Source organism: Arachis hypogaea, chromosome 15, assembly GCF_003086295.3.
Source record: "Arachis hypogaea cultivar Tifrunner chromosome 15, arahy.Tifrunner.gnm2.J5K5, whole genome shotgun sequence".
Classification (NCBI taxonomy): Eukaryota; Viridiplantae; Streptophyta; class Magnoliopsida; order Fabales; family Fabaceae; genus Arachis; species Arachis hypogaea.
The window spans coordinates 140,614,502-140,628,567 of record NC_092050.1 but is presented as its reverse complement, the minus strand read 5'-3'; the positions used below and the strand labels follow the sequence as shown (position 1 = coordinate 140,628,567).

Genomic DNA, 14,066 nt, shown 5'->3' with positions numbered 1-14,066 from the left:
AATGGTCATTTCTTTTTTTTTTTTGTTTAAAATTATCATTCTTTTTTCTTGGCATACTTTTGGCACAATGTACTTTGATATTACTCTAGCTTTCAACGAGACCCCATTATCATTATCTTAACACAATTTGGTCCATCTCTACCAGAAAAAAAGACCCAACAACCACACTTTTTCTGGAGCCCAATTCTTTTTCATTACACAATTCCTTAAACAAATATGGACACCAAATGGCAATCATATTACCTCTTAATCAAGTTACACCAAATTCAAACCCCAGCTGATACTGATAGCTGATACTGATACTGGGATGAGGTTTAAGAAAATCTCAAAATATGGGTGTGTGAGTAGTGTAATGACCCAAAAAAAAAAAACAAATATACATGGACACTAAGCTCAAACGAGAATCATGATCCTCCATCACAACAAATGAATAAACGATACTCAACCCAACCATTGTACATATACATGTTATTCTTATTGTGTGACACCTACCTTCAGCATCACAATCTAACATCTTACAGATACGTATTATTCTTATTATATGACACCTACAGTTTTATTATGTAACACCTACAGTCAGCATCACATGACGATTTACACTATCAGTATCATATAATTTTTTCTCTCTATTTATACTAATTTTATATAAATATTTAACTATGACTAAGTCTAACTATTCATACTCTTATTCCACTTTGAGCAGAGCTTTCTTGATGGGCAAACCCATTGAAAATAAGAGTTCCTTACTCGGTTATCAAAAGTCAATGCTTCTTCTATATGCTTTGTAACATTATTACAAGGAAATCCCCTAGAAAAATCTCAAGAAATTACACACCATATTAAACACATATAATCATAAGCTAAGGAGGTACCCTCTACAAATATATATCCACTAAAATGTTACACCACATTCATCATTAATTATCAATCATTGTTATTAGCTATCACAAATCACCATCATCAACATGTGTTTGAGATCATTCAGGTGCAGTTTTTGCTGCATCTTCGTCACACTCTACACCTTATTCCTGTGCTTCATTCTATCTATATTCCTATTTTGGATAATCATATCTCCATCAAGTGTCAAATTCCAAGTAACCAATGCTTCCCTCACTCAATTCAATCTCACCAACAACAACACCACATTGAACTACAAATTCAAAGTCAACATCATAGCAAGAAACCCTAACAACAACGTGGTGGTGTACTATAGGAGGATCACCGCATATGCCTGGTACAAAGACAGGTATTTTGCTACCGTAAACTTGGCGCCATTTGATCAAGGCCACAAGAACACGACCCTCCTTCAAGAAGCCGTGTTTGAAGGACAAAGCCCGATTTGACTCGGGCCAAAGCAAATTGCTGAGTACAACATGGAGAGGAGTGTGGGCATTTTCAATGACTTGGCCGTCGATTTGGATGTTACGATAAGGGCTAAGTTTGGGAGGATCAAGAGCAGCCGGTTCGATCCGCAGTTTGTTAAGTGTCGCCGGCTCAGGGTTCCTTTGATTTTGAATGCTAAACCGGCGGCAACATTTAATGTTAGAAGGTGCAGTAGTCCTTATTTCTTTCAGGATCGGGATGATGAGGGATAGCCCCGTATTAAATATAAATTTTGAGTATTTGAATGTGAATTTGCAATTATATATGACATAAATAAATATAAGTATATATCACTTCGTACTTTCTACTAGCGCCTGCTAAGGCTTCTCTAGTGCTCTGCTAGGGTTTATTCTAGCGCCTGCTAAGGCTCTTCAAGCTAATAAATTCAAATTGGGATTTGATCCAATTCTGAGCACCTGATCACTGCATTAAGACACTGCAGTATGGGCGATAGGAGAGAAGAGACTGACTGGAGGAACCAGAATGCAAAAAATCGCCGTGGAGGGATGGTATTTCTTGGAGAAGAAGATATCATAGAAGGGGTTCAAGCCTGTGCCAATAGCCTCATAGGTAGAATCTTCGCTAATAGACAATTCACAACGGGCACCATGGAGAATGCGTTAACAGTGATCTGGGGTAAGCCAAAAGGATTCAGAGTTACTGAAATAAAACCTAATGTCTTTCAATTTTTCTTTGATATGGAAGAAGAACTACTGAGAATTGAACAAGGCTCTCCTTGGCTATTTAAAAATTTTGTTTTGCATGTTAGACGATGGAATGTCCAGGAGGAGGCTGATGCCAATGTAATATATGAATTCCCAGTTTGGGTACAATTGTGGGGGATCCCGGAAAAGTTCAAAACACTGGAAGCTGGGAGGAAAATAGGAGAAAGCTTGGGAAAGGTGTCTGATTTGGGTTTTTTTGAAGTTAAAGGAAAGGAAAACAGAATCCTCAAGGCTCGGGTTGATATTTGTGGTGAGAAGGAAGTAAAAGACAGCCTGCTAATTGCTGGTCCAGATAGGAAGACCATCGAAATTGGACTCAGGTATGAAAGGCTAGGCACAGTGTGCACTTATTGTGCAAATTTAGGCCACGAGATCAAAAATTGTTCACAATGGTTAGAAGATTCTGCTGTCGGTCATATTCAGGAAAACAAAATTGGAGACTGGGTGAAGTCTGATCAAGTGGGGAGAAGAATTGCAGATAATGAAAGGGGATCCCATAATAAACCAAGCTCAGCAAGCTCAATGCCGCCTCACCCAAAGAAGAAACCTCCCCCAACATGGCTGATGGAAGGCTTCTCAAAGCTTAGCATGTCAGAGCCGAGGACACAAACTAAGAACCCAATAAGAAGTAACACAGAGGCCAGTGCAGAGGATTCAACTGAAGATACTGATTCTTGGATCCCCACAACTGAATCTACATCCCCGATGATTTTGGGAGAAATTCCGATAGCTCAGGTTGATGCTAATGGTAATACCAATATTGCTACTATGACGGCTAAAAAAGGGAAGACCCCGAAGCTGAAGCAAATGGCAAGGGGAGGAGGTCACTACATCAAACAAGCTAGAGAGAAAAAAAGGAGTGTGGGTAAAGAAAATAATGAGCAGCAGAAAAGGGTTTGCCTTGGTCTTAATCGGAGTTTGGATGATCAGGTGGAGGGTGCCAGCCTTCAATTGGCACCCAAGGAGATATGAAGCTACTCTGCTGGAACTGTCAGGGTTTGGGAAGACCCCTGACAGTCCATCATTTGAAAGGGATGTCAAGGTCCCACTTCCCCGAGCTTGGTCTCTTATGTGAAACTAAGAACCAGGCTTGTAATGTGGAGCAAAAATTAAGCGCAGCTGGTTTTAGTAATTGGTTTATCGTTGACCCTGATGGTGTGGCGGGAGGAATGGCGTTGGCTTGGAGGGAAGGGGTGACAGTGCAGGTCGTGCAATCAGACCACTTCTTTATCGCGGCAAGAATTACTGATCAAGGTCTTAACGAGAGCTGGGGATTGATAGGGGTGCACTTAAACGCCAATGAGCAAGTGCGTTCATTGCAATTCTCTCAATTACAACTGGTTATCCAACAATTTGGAGGAAAGGTTGTAGTTACTGGAGACTTTAATGCCATCACTTCGCAAACTGAGAAATTGGGAGGTATTGCTAAATCGGCATCTTCCATTGCTGTATTTTGCAACTTTATTGATGATGGAACTCTGGTAGACATAGGAATGGTAGGGAGACCCTTCACTTGGACAAATAGGCGCCGCGGAAATGACTTGGTACAGGAAAGATTGGATAGGGTCCTGGTCGGAACTGATTGGCTGTTGTTGTACGCTAATTCGGTGGTCCTTAGGCTCTCGGAGTTGGGCTCAGACCATGCCCCTCTTTTGATAGACTCCAACCCAAGACCAGGGAACACTAAGCGACGATTCACGTTCCAAGAGCGATGGTGCTCAAAACCGGAGGTGCGACAGATTATTTGTGATGTTTGGAAAGAAGAAATCTCTGGTTCCCCAATGTTCATTCTGGCCCAGAAGTTAAAACGATGTAGACACCGCATCGTTCAATGGCAACGAGAGGGAGAGCATAACTCTAAAAAACAGATTGAGCATCTAAGCCGTCAGATTGAAGAGCTAAGGTCAGCGGGCGTGCATGGTGGGGAGGAACTGCTGGAACTAGAGCGAAAATTGGAAATAGCCTACCATGATGAAGAGATGTATTGGAAGGCGAAATCCAGGGTTAAATGGCTTAAAGAGGGGGACCGCAACACTCAATTCTTCCATCAAAAATTCAGAAACAGGATGAGAAGGAACAGGATTTGGAAATTAGAGAATGTAAATGGTGAAATAGCAACTACAAATGCAGACATTGCAGGAGTAGCTGAGGAATATTTTAAGGAGATCTTCTCTTCCACATGCCAAACTGAACCGGATCCTTATTTCACCGACTTTGAGCCTAAGGTTTCCCCTTCCATGAACCATAGGTTGCGAAGGCCAATTACTATAGAAGAAGTTAAGAGAGCCACTTTCAGTGTGCATCCCCAGAGTGCCCCGGGAGAAGATGGCATGACAGCCAAGTTTTTCCAGTGTTACTGGGATATCATTAGCAGTGACTTATTTCGTGCAGCTCGAAGTTTCTATGCAGGTGGAAGACTTCTTAAGAGCTTAAACCACACCCATATTTGTCTCATTCCTAAAGTTCCAGATGCTAACAACATGACTCAGGTGAGACCTATTAGCCTCTCTACGGTGGTCTATAAAATTATCTCTAAGATTCTGGTTTTTAGACTTCAAGGCTTGATGAAAAATTTAGTAAGCCTTAATCAGAGTGCTTTTATTAAAGGCCGCTTGATCTCAGACAATATTTTAATTGCACATGAATATATGCATTATCTTAAAAATAAGAGGCAAGGGCTGGAGACTGAAATGGCATTGAAATTAGATATGAGCAAGGCTTATGATAGGATGGAATGGCACTTTCTCTGGTTCATGTTAACTAAACTAGGCTTTGATGGTACACTGATTGCTTGGATTCAGGAGTTAGTCACAACTGTTTCTTATTCTGTCGTTGTGGAAGGTCAACCCTATGGTTTCTTTAAACCAAATAGAGGTCTCCGTCAAGGAGACCCCCTATCCCCATATCTTTATTCTGTGCAGAAGGTCTCTCCTTCTTGCTACACAAGGCAGAACAAAACAATCTAATTCAAGGTATTCAAGTGTCAAGGAGGTGCCCCAGAGTCAATCACCTACTGTTTGCGGATGATTCGATCCTATTTTGCAAGGCTTCTACGATCTCGTGTGCGAATATTTTGGAACTCTTACATACCTATGAGGGTTTTAGTGGACAAAAAGTGAATCTCAACAAATCGTCAGTCTTCTTCAGTCATAATACTCCGGATTTACTTAGAAATCAATGGGCAGCGGCTCTAAATATTAACCACATTGGGGCTACAGACAAATATTTGGGCCTTCCTTCTATAGTTAATAAATCGAAGAAAGCTACTTTCAGCCTCATTAAGGATAAGATCAGGAAGCATATTCTAGGCTGGAAAAGAAAGTTACTGTCGGCAGGAGGTAGACACACATTACTCAAGGCAGTAGGAGAAGCAGTCCCTATATATACACTGTCCTGTTTTAAGCTCCCAGACACACTCATCTCAGAAATTCATAGTATGCTCTCTCAATACTGGTGGGGACAACGTGGTACAGAGAGGAAAATGGTGTGGATCAGCTGGAATACTATGACAAGACCTAAGAAGGAAGGAGGACTAGGGATCAAGGACCTCAGGGCGCAGAATCTAGCCTTACTGGGGAAGCAGTTTTGGCGAATAACAACACAACCAAGTTCACTCCTATCTAGAATATTAAAAGAAAAGTATTATCGATATTGCAATGTATTAAAAGCCGAGACTGGAAACACACCTTCATGGGGGTGGCACAGCTTGCTAGAGGGGCGCAAAGTGGTTGAGAAGGGGCTCTCTTGGAGTGTTGGCACAGGCTCAGAAATCAGAATCTTCGAAGACCCGTGGCTTCCACCTCCATATCCTTTCACTGTCCCTCCACAATCAGCTCATCAAGCTACAGATCCAACAATTTTCTGGGTTAAAGACCTAATTAATTCAAACGGCCAGTGGAACACAAATATGATTCAGCAAGTTTTTATCGAAGACATTCATAGCAGAATTTTATCAGTTCCGATTGAAGGTGATAGTGATAAAATTAAATAGGCTTTGCACAGATCAAACACTTACAGTGTCGCTGCAGGATACCAGATTGCCTACAACTTTTTCCACGAGCCCTTGGAGCTTGGCCCTCCAAATCTGCGTCTGAAGGACCTTTGGACATCCCTATGAAAGCTCTCAGTCCCCCACAAAATCCAAATCTTCCTCTGGAAAGCATGCCATGAACGACTACCAGTCTCCTCTCTTCTCCATCACCGATTCCCGTCCACTAGTGGAATCTGCCCTTGCTGCCAGGAAACAGAGGAAACCCAGCTTCATTGCTTGGTCAAATGCAGAGAAACACAAGAAATCTGGGGGCAATCTCAACTCAACTGGTGCTTACCTAGCTCGGAGGTCATTGAATTCAGCTCATGGTGGTTGGCGTTAGTTCGAGGACATGGAAGAACAAGAGGGAAACTTGCTGCTGCAACAGATCGCTGTAACCCTTTGGTTGATTTGGAAGGAACGAAATAGCTGGATCTATGAGGGCACACGCCGCAACCCAGTGGAAGTAATCGCCTCGCCGACGAAGCTAGTCAGAGAAATGAGTGACTTTCCTCATCACCTTCCCCTTTAGTTGCTCTTACAAATGTTTCACTGTTCTCATTTGATGTTAAGTTTGGTCTCTTCAAATGGCCTTTTGGGAGATTCCCTTTTGCTTATTTCAGTTCTTGTAATGTGGACATCTCATTTTATTTCTATTAATGAAATTTCATTATCTTTGGAAAAAAAAAATAAATATAAATATATACTAATAATGCCATATGTAGGATAAGCAGAAAAGTAAAAATGAAAATAGAAACCCTCGTGTCATATATATGTATCACTTTGATTTTCTCATCGAGTTGTATTATTCTATTTCATTTAACTAAATGAAATTTGTTGTTGAGTTCTAATTTGTATGCATTATTTTTTTTATTATTTCTTTCGTATATATATATTGTTTTATGATATAAATTTTTTTTCCCACTTCTTATTAATTATTTTTAATATCAACAATAAAAATTTGTATAAAAGAGACATGCATAAAAATAATTTATATAATATTCTTCTTTGAATTTTGGCGACAAATTAAATTAATAATTCATCCATAAATATATTATACATATCTAAGATTAAAATACTTAGAATGTAAATATGTTCATTGTAATTCTCTTGCGATGGTACTATATAATGTATATATATAACAAAAATGTTATTCGCACGTTAAAAATTAGTTACTAATATATTTATATATAAATATATATAGTTTAATTTATTTTTAATATATATTTATATTTTATATTGTGAGTGATTTTGATAATTAATTCTAGTGTATACATAATATAATTATATATAATTATAATTTCATTAATAAAAATGAATCTTTTAATTTTTTCTTTTATATAATATTATAAAATGTAGTTTCTATTATACATATTTTAAATAAGAAAATATACATAATATATAATAAAAAGAGTTTAAATAATCTAATAAAATTTATGTATTTAGATCATTTTAAAATAATAAATATAACAATTTTAACAAAAAAAAAATTCACACTTAATACTATCACTTAAAAAATGAGGAGATTTTTTTTTTTTTTGGTGACTAAAAAATGAGGAGATTTAATTCTTAGATAACGAGAACCTAACACCAAAAGTATAGACTTAGCTATTCAAATATTTTCCTCTCAATCATGGTTTCTTGTATGGTCCCAATGAATCATTTTCAAAGCTACATAAAAGTTTGACGTTGACACAACTGATGCTATGGAATGTCAAATATAATATAATATAAAAAAATCAGATATTTTAAAAATATTAATATTAATATTTTTAGTATATTTAACATTTACTTATTTATTTATTTATTTATTTATTTATTATTATTTATAATATTTGTCATGATGAGACTCGTAATATTTATCATCTTTTTACACATTTTTTTAAAATTTTAATAAAGTTAATACAAAATTTAATTTATTATATTTTGATATTTGGAATACATTTCAATAAAATTTTATTCATAATTCTATTAAGAAGGAATTACTTGTTAATTAAGCTTCCCTACACTCTTGTCATCATCTTTAAATCTTTTCATTTTTACCGTGCAGCAACTACGGACTGATGTAGCCATCTAATGTATTTTGTATCAAATCTACACAGTTATTTTGCAAATATCTTCATATTTTTTGTGTTCATACAATTGCCTACAAGGCTCTAAGTGAGACACATTTCACAAATGCAATAGACTTTGACAAAACAAAGTCATTGATTTTCTTCGTCATATAGAGCAAGTGAATGTTTCTTTAATCCAAGGTCCAAATATCCATGGGTAACAAAAAATCAAGCGTTGATTGAACTAGTATTGATTCGCATGTATGAAACAGTTTGCTTTTCTGTATTTAAAGTATGTGTTAACTTCATATGAAGCTTCATCTAACTTGTTCACATTTTCTGTTATTCTATATTCATTTGGATTTGATAAGTGTGCATTTCATTATTTATAAATAGAAAACATGGAATTTGAGACAAGAACCTGATATGCATGTTTATCTTTGAATTCTAGCTTTTTAATCTTGTAATTTCACTTGGGGTATCTTTTTTATTCCGTTTTGCTTCCATCTTAATGCTGCTAGTGCTAAACCAATTTTTATTGTGCTTCTGATAATATGGCTGCAATTGCAGTTGCAAACCACAGTTTAAAATTAAATTCAAACCAATTAAAACAACATAAATTAACTTGATAATGTATTCAATGTTAAAACGTCTTTCATTTAGGATTGGGACCTTCAGTGTAATAAAATGACAGAGATATGAAAATACAGTTTAGATGCTAATCAAGTTAAAAACACCTAAATAAAAAATAAAATCAACATTGAAAAAATAATTCGATTGGTCCTGATAGCTAATTAGATACTATTAAAGTTGCAGGAAGATTTGGTGAACAAAATTTTATAGCTTAGTTTGTGTGTATGCTTTAAATTTTTTTCGATGTGTATTTGTTTTATAATTTGGATTTTGAGGTTTAAGATTAATGTAATAGTATACAGCAAAGACGGAAAATAATGATGATTAATTGGCGGCTGTTAATCAAACCGTTGCAATTTGACAAGATAGCGGCCATTATAATAGCAGTTTGGACTTCTGCTACAAAAAAAAACTAAGATAGCGGCGCTTAGTTTCCCTCCTGCTGCAAATCAAATCAAGAAGAGAGCCAACGGCCCTAAGTGCCCCGTCACTCACTCGACTAGATGTCCGGAGCTCTAAGTCTGAATCACACTCCCCCTTCTCCAGCCCTAACTTCTCTTCGACCGGATAGCGCCACCATCGATCATCAGCCCCCAGTGTCTCCGTCAGAACCACAGAACCACCACCGTCATCATCTTCTCCTTCATCTTCTTCTTCTTCTTTCACCGAACAACCACCGCGAAAACCTTTTCTCTCTTTCTTTTCCCCTATCTTCTGCCTTCTCTGTCTCACCACCGGCTACCATCCAGTGCCGCCGCGACCATCTTCTTCCCCTCCTCACAACCTCGCACTGTGGCTCTCTAGCTCGCCCCTGCCTACCTCATTCCCAGTCGCAGAATCAGAATAGAGCCACTCTAGTTCCAGCGAGTTCATACGCAGTAGCGGCTGGTCACTGCCACTGCATCCATTTCTCCTGAGTTCTTGCTCTGTCTTCGACTCAGGTTCTCATCACCTTTTCTTCTTTGTTTTAGTTAATTTAGGATTAGTTATATGTTGATTCTAGTGTTAATTTGATTTGGTTAGCATTATTTGCTGCTGTTACTCGAGTTTAGGTTAGAATTAGGATTTTCTTATTAGAATTAGTGTTGGTTTATACATAGTTAAACATGCTGTTAAGAGCTTCTTGAGTTTGTATTTCAATTTGTTTGGACTGATTGACTGATACTTTGCTGAGTCATTGCGAATGCTGCTGATTTTTCATGTCATGGTGCTAAATTTTGAATTGGTGTTGCAAAGAATGCTTGTTAGTGCTATTTTGTAGTGTTTATGCTTTTGCACGCCAAGTGTTCGACAATATGCCAAGTGTTTTGAATATAGTTCACAATATTGATCTGAACAATATTCAAAACACTTGGAAGTCTGTAGCAATGTAGGCAAGTGTATCGGGGAAGAATTTTGTTTTTCCTCCATAGAACCAACATGTTATTAGAAAAAATGTGTCTGCATTTGGAAAATCTGCTAGGAGTTCTTTGAGCAAAATATTGTTTTTAAGACTAAGCCATTTAAATGCATGCGGCATGCCTGTATATATTGAATAGAAGTTGAATTTAGTCAAAGATGTGAAGAAAAAGATTTAATTTCTGTTTCCAAGATTTAGTCGTATTTAGGCTTGGGGATATGGCAGTGGGTAATTAAGTTCTTATGACTACAATCTTTATAATTGCTTGGTAGTTCACTCTTTTGAGTTAATTTTTAAACTCAGTAATTTTTCACTTAAATCTCTAGTTTATATATGGTTTTTCTTTTGGCCCACCATGGACACGAAAGGTTTGTATTAATATTTCTCCTAAATTGTATAGGGATTTCATCCTCAGTGTCTACTAAAATTGTAAGAGATTGTTATTTTTTAGTGAAATAAAATCTTACTCCCAAATTAAACTAAATTCTTTTGACATAAAAATGCAGTTTTTCTGGATATCCATGTTTTATTTAAACTGTTGAAAGTTATATAACTTTAATTTGAATGATGCAGACAATGCTTTCAAAGGCTGTTGCAACAGAGTGCCAGACTACATTTTTTAATATTTCAGCATCATCTGTTGTGTGCAAATGGCGAGGCATGTTACTCATAACTCTTTCCCCCTTTTTTCCAAAGTACTTATTTTTCTTTTGTATTGTAGTTTATGTATAATACTTATAAGTCTGCAGTGTTCATTTTCTGAAGAAAGTGATTTAAATATCTTGGTTGCAAAGAATAACACTGCAATTCTGTTTCCCCGAACAAGAAGATAGACTAATCTTTTCTACAAGGTGATACAACTAACTATTGTTGATGAAATAGTATAATGCAACAAGTGGCCTGGATCTTGTTAATTAATCTCATATCCTATTTGGTTCAGAAAAGACATGATACTGTTGTCATCCTCTATTACTTAGCCAAATATGTACACACAGGCACTCACATCATATATTATATTCAGAGTGCCAGGAGCTCAAAATGGCCACTTGGTATATTAGGGATGATTTGGATTGAAAGAAAGAGTGTGGATATATTTGTTATGAGCTTTGCAATGTCCTCCAAATAATCCTTCTAAAACAAGCAAAGTGTTTTTTTTTAACCATACTTTTTTTTTAAGTTACTAAATACATTTTCAGAGCATTCAAATATTTTTCCTTGTTTGACAATTATGAAGACTGTTAGGAGAATTCCTTAGGAGGATATAGAATTATTCTTGTATTTTAGATGACATTGCTTCATTTGAATGCCTAGATTCCTCCTTCGTTTGGATTAAATTGCCTCTATCTTGTAAGGAAGAGAAAGACCTTTCAAATTGCTCCTTGTTCTTCTCTGTTTAGTTTATAATATAGTGGGCAACTGGGCATGCACATTTACAAAATTTATTTTAGATTGCAGGTGATTCCGAGAAGTTGATAAATGTGTTATTTGAGCTTGCAAGACGCCATGCCCCCTCAACCATATTTCTTGATAAAATTGATGAAATCATTAGTCAACGCGGTGAAGCACGCAGTGAACATGAAGCAAGTAGATGACTAAGAACTGAACTACTCATACAGGTGATGCTTTATTCTTAAACTAAATATAATTTCATAATCACTAGCTTAATGATAATAACATAAGTAGTATTGAAAACACTTTATATGTTAGCTGTCCTTGGATAAAATCAACTATGATAGAATTAATGGCTACAAGCTTGAGGATGTACACAGCTTGTCAGCATCTTCAATCTCAGAGAATATATATATATATAGTATAAAATAAGATAAGAAGCTAAGCTATAGCTAGTATTAGTTTAGATTTTTACAATCTTCCAAACATTTTTTTATGACAAGCTAAGTGATGAGGATTGTGGTTAATGCCCCACTTTCTCATGTAGTTTTGAAGTTTTATATCAAATCTATCTAATTGAACTACCAACTTTGTAAGTGGAAGAAAAAAAATAAAAAGAAAATGGCTTGGTTTGTGGCTGAGAGCACATAATAAAAAAAATTCAATATTGTCAGCTTTCAATTTAGAATCATTTCCTTGTCTGCCGCAGGGATTTTCTTCAAGAAGAAGCATTAATTCATTCATTCGCAGCTATTGGTCGTTATATATAACTTATAACTTATAAGCATATTAAATTGAATAAGAATGCATGCATAGTTAGGAGAAAAGCTTAGTTGGCACGTCTGACATACATGATACATACATGTTATTATATATATGATTTAATCTAAATAAAGTGCCAATTAATATCAATTCTCTGGCTTTTCTTACCATAGGTAATCTAATTACTGTTGTAGCTAATGCTTTGCTGCTTAGTCATTGTAGTTTTTAAACCTGTATTTGATTTGTCATTCAGTTATTATGCTATTCATGCTGCTGAACTCTCCTCAGATGACACATTATTTTATTGTAAGTAAGAATTTAGCTATTGTGGGTAATCAAAAGGTTTCTGTAGCATTTTGATTTGGTATCGATTAGTATGATAACCATATGTAAGTATGCTTGTAGTTACGGCTTGCACTGTGCTTGCTGTTTTTGCAATGGCTACAAGCCTGAGGATGTACACAGCTTGCCAGCATCTTCAAGCTCAGGCCAGGGCTCATGCAGCAGCAACAACTGGATGGCTTAACCATACCGAATTATGGCTTCATGTGCCACCATCCATAGAGTTTGTTCTATATGAATTTCCAAATATATGAAGAGATTACAAGCACAAAGGATTTTTCTATACACACTAAGTTTAATGGTAATAATTATACTTGATTCTTAAAGTTGAACTATACGCTATGAGTTCTTATTTTTTTATGTAGATTTCTTATGAGGAGAGAAGAATAGTAGTTGATTTTGATTTTATTTTTTTCTTTTTGTTTTACCATTTTATTTTTTCCCCTTTGTTTTACCATTTTTGTATTGCAAGAGCGTTCAGTGGATATTGCACACTCCTTTGTATTGTTCAATATTTTTTGAGTAAATAATTTATAAATAAGTATTTTTTAGTTAATATTTTGGAATTATCTACGAGTTTAATATTGTTTATTTAGTATTTTTATGTTAATATCTCAAGTTTAATAAATATAAGGTAAGAAAATAGATTATAGTAAAGAAAAATGATATAAACTATTGTAGTTGGTTAGTTTTTTATTAAGCTTGTGTATAAAATTGTGACAGTTCAAAAGCATCGCAATTTTTTTTTTTAAAAATGCACATAAATTTGCAATGGTTATGTGACCGTCGCAAATTATTATTTAAAATCCGCTTACTAAAATAGCGGTGGTTATAGACCGCCACAAAATTATCAATCTGATTAGCAACGATTGTGCTAGCAGTTCTTTAGAACTGCCACAAAATTAAATTTCCCTATACCGCAACATTTGTGGAACCGTTGATATACCGTTTTGTAACGTTTTTTTGAAAAAACCGTTGCAATTTTCCAATTCCCTTGTAGAGTAGTTGGTTTGCTTGGACTATTGAATTTTTATTAATATTGTTATTTATAGCTTCTGTAGTTGTTATGCCTTAACATGTGTTCTAGGGCACATGATAAATTTATTATTAGTAAAAAATTTTAAATATTTTTATTTGATAAAGACAAAACAAATACATTGGAAACTTGAATATTTATATTTTCAATAAAACTTTTTATGAATAACAAGCTTATTATGTACCCTTAAAAATTAAGACACATGTTAGCTAATCCATAATTTATTTTAGATAAAGAGACTAAATATATAATAACCTAAGTTCATTATGTTAATAAAGTCATATATTATTAAATTTGAAAATTTATGTTTGAA

At 35.6% G+C, this 14,066-nt stretch overlaps 1 protein-coding gene and 1 long non-coding RNA gene across 2 annotated transcripts; both read left to right on the top strand.

The window, feature by feature from the left end:
* The first annotated feature begins 905 nt into the window (after positions 1-905).
* LOC112749063 (NDR1/HIN1-like protein 10) lies at positions 906-1,595 on the top strand. The gene is made up of 2 exons (XM_072218228.1): positions 906-1,259; positions 1,356-1,595. The coding sequence occupies exons 1-2, from the start codon at positions 966-968 to the stop codon at positions 1,593-1,595; spliced, it is 534 nt and encodes a 177-aa protein (XP_072074329.1). The 5' UTR covers positions 906-965.
* A 7,644-nt stretch (positions 1,596-9,239) lies between these two features.
* On the top strand, positions 9,240-13,273 carry LOC112750927 (uncharacterized). Its single transcript, XR_003176089.3, has 5 exons — positions 9,240-9,766; positions 10,798-10,882; positions 11,680-11,840; positions 12,629-12,681; positions 12,781-13,273. It is a non-coding gene; the product is annotated as an uncharacterized lncRNA (long non-coding RNA).
* Positions 13,274-14,066: the final 793 nt, after the last annotated feature.

What these genes read in the sequence shown, in the direction of transcription:
- LOC112749063 (XM_072218228.1), top strand. Translation starts at nt 966, where the DNA reads ATGTGTTTGAGATCATTCAGGTGCAGTTTTTGCTGCATCTTCGTCACA. An exon ending in AAGACAGGTATTTTGCTACC is followed by an intron (nt 1,260 to 1,355) that starts GTAAACTTGGCG and finishes CTCGGGCCAAAG; the next exon opens with CAAATTGCTGAGTACAACAT.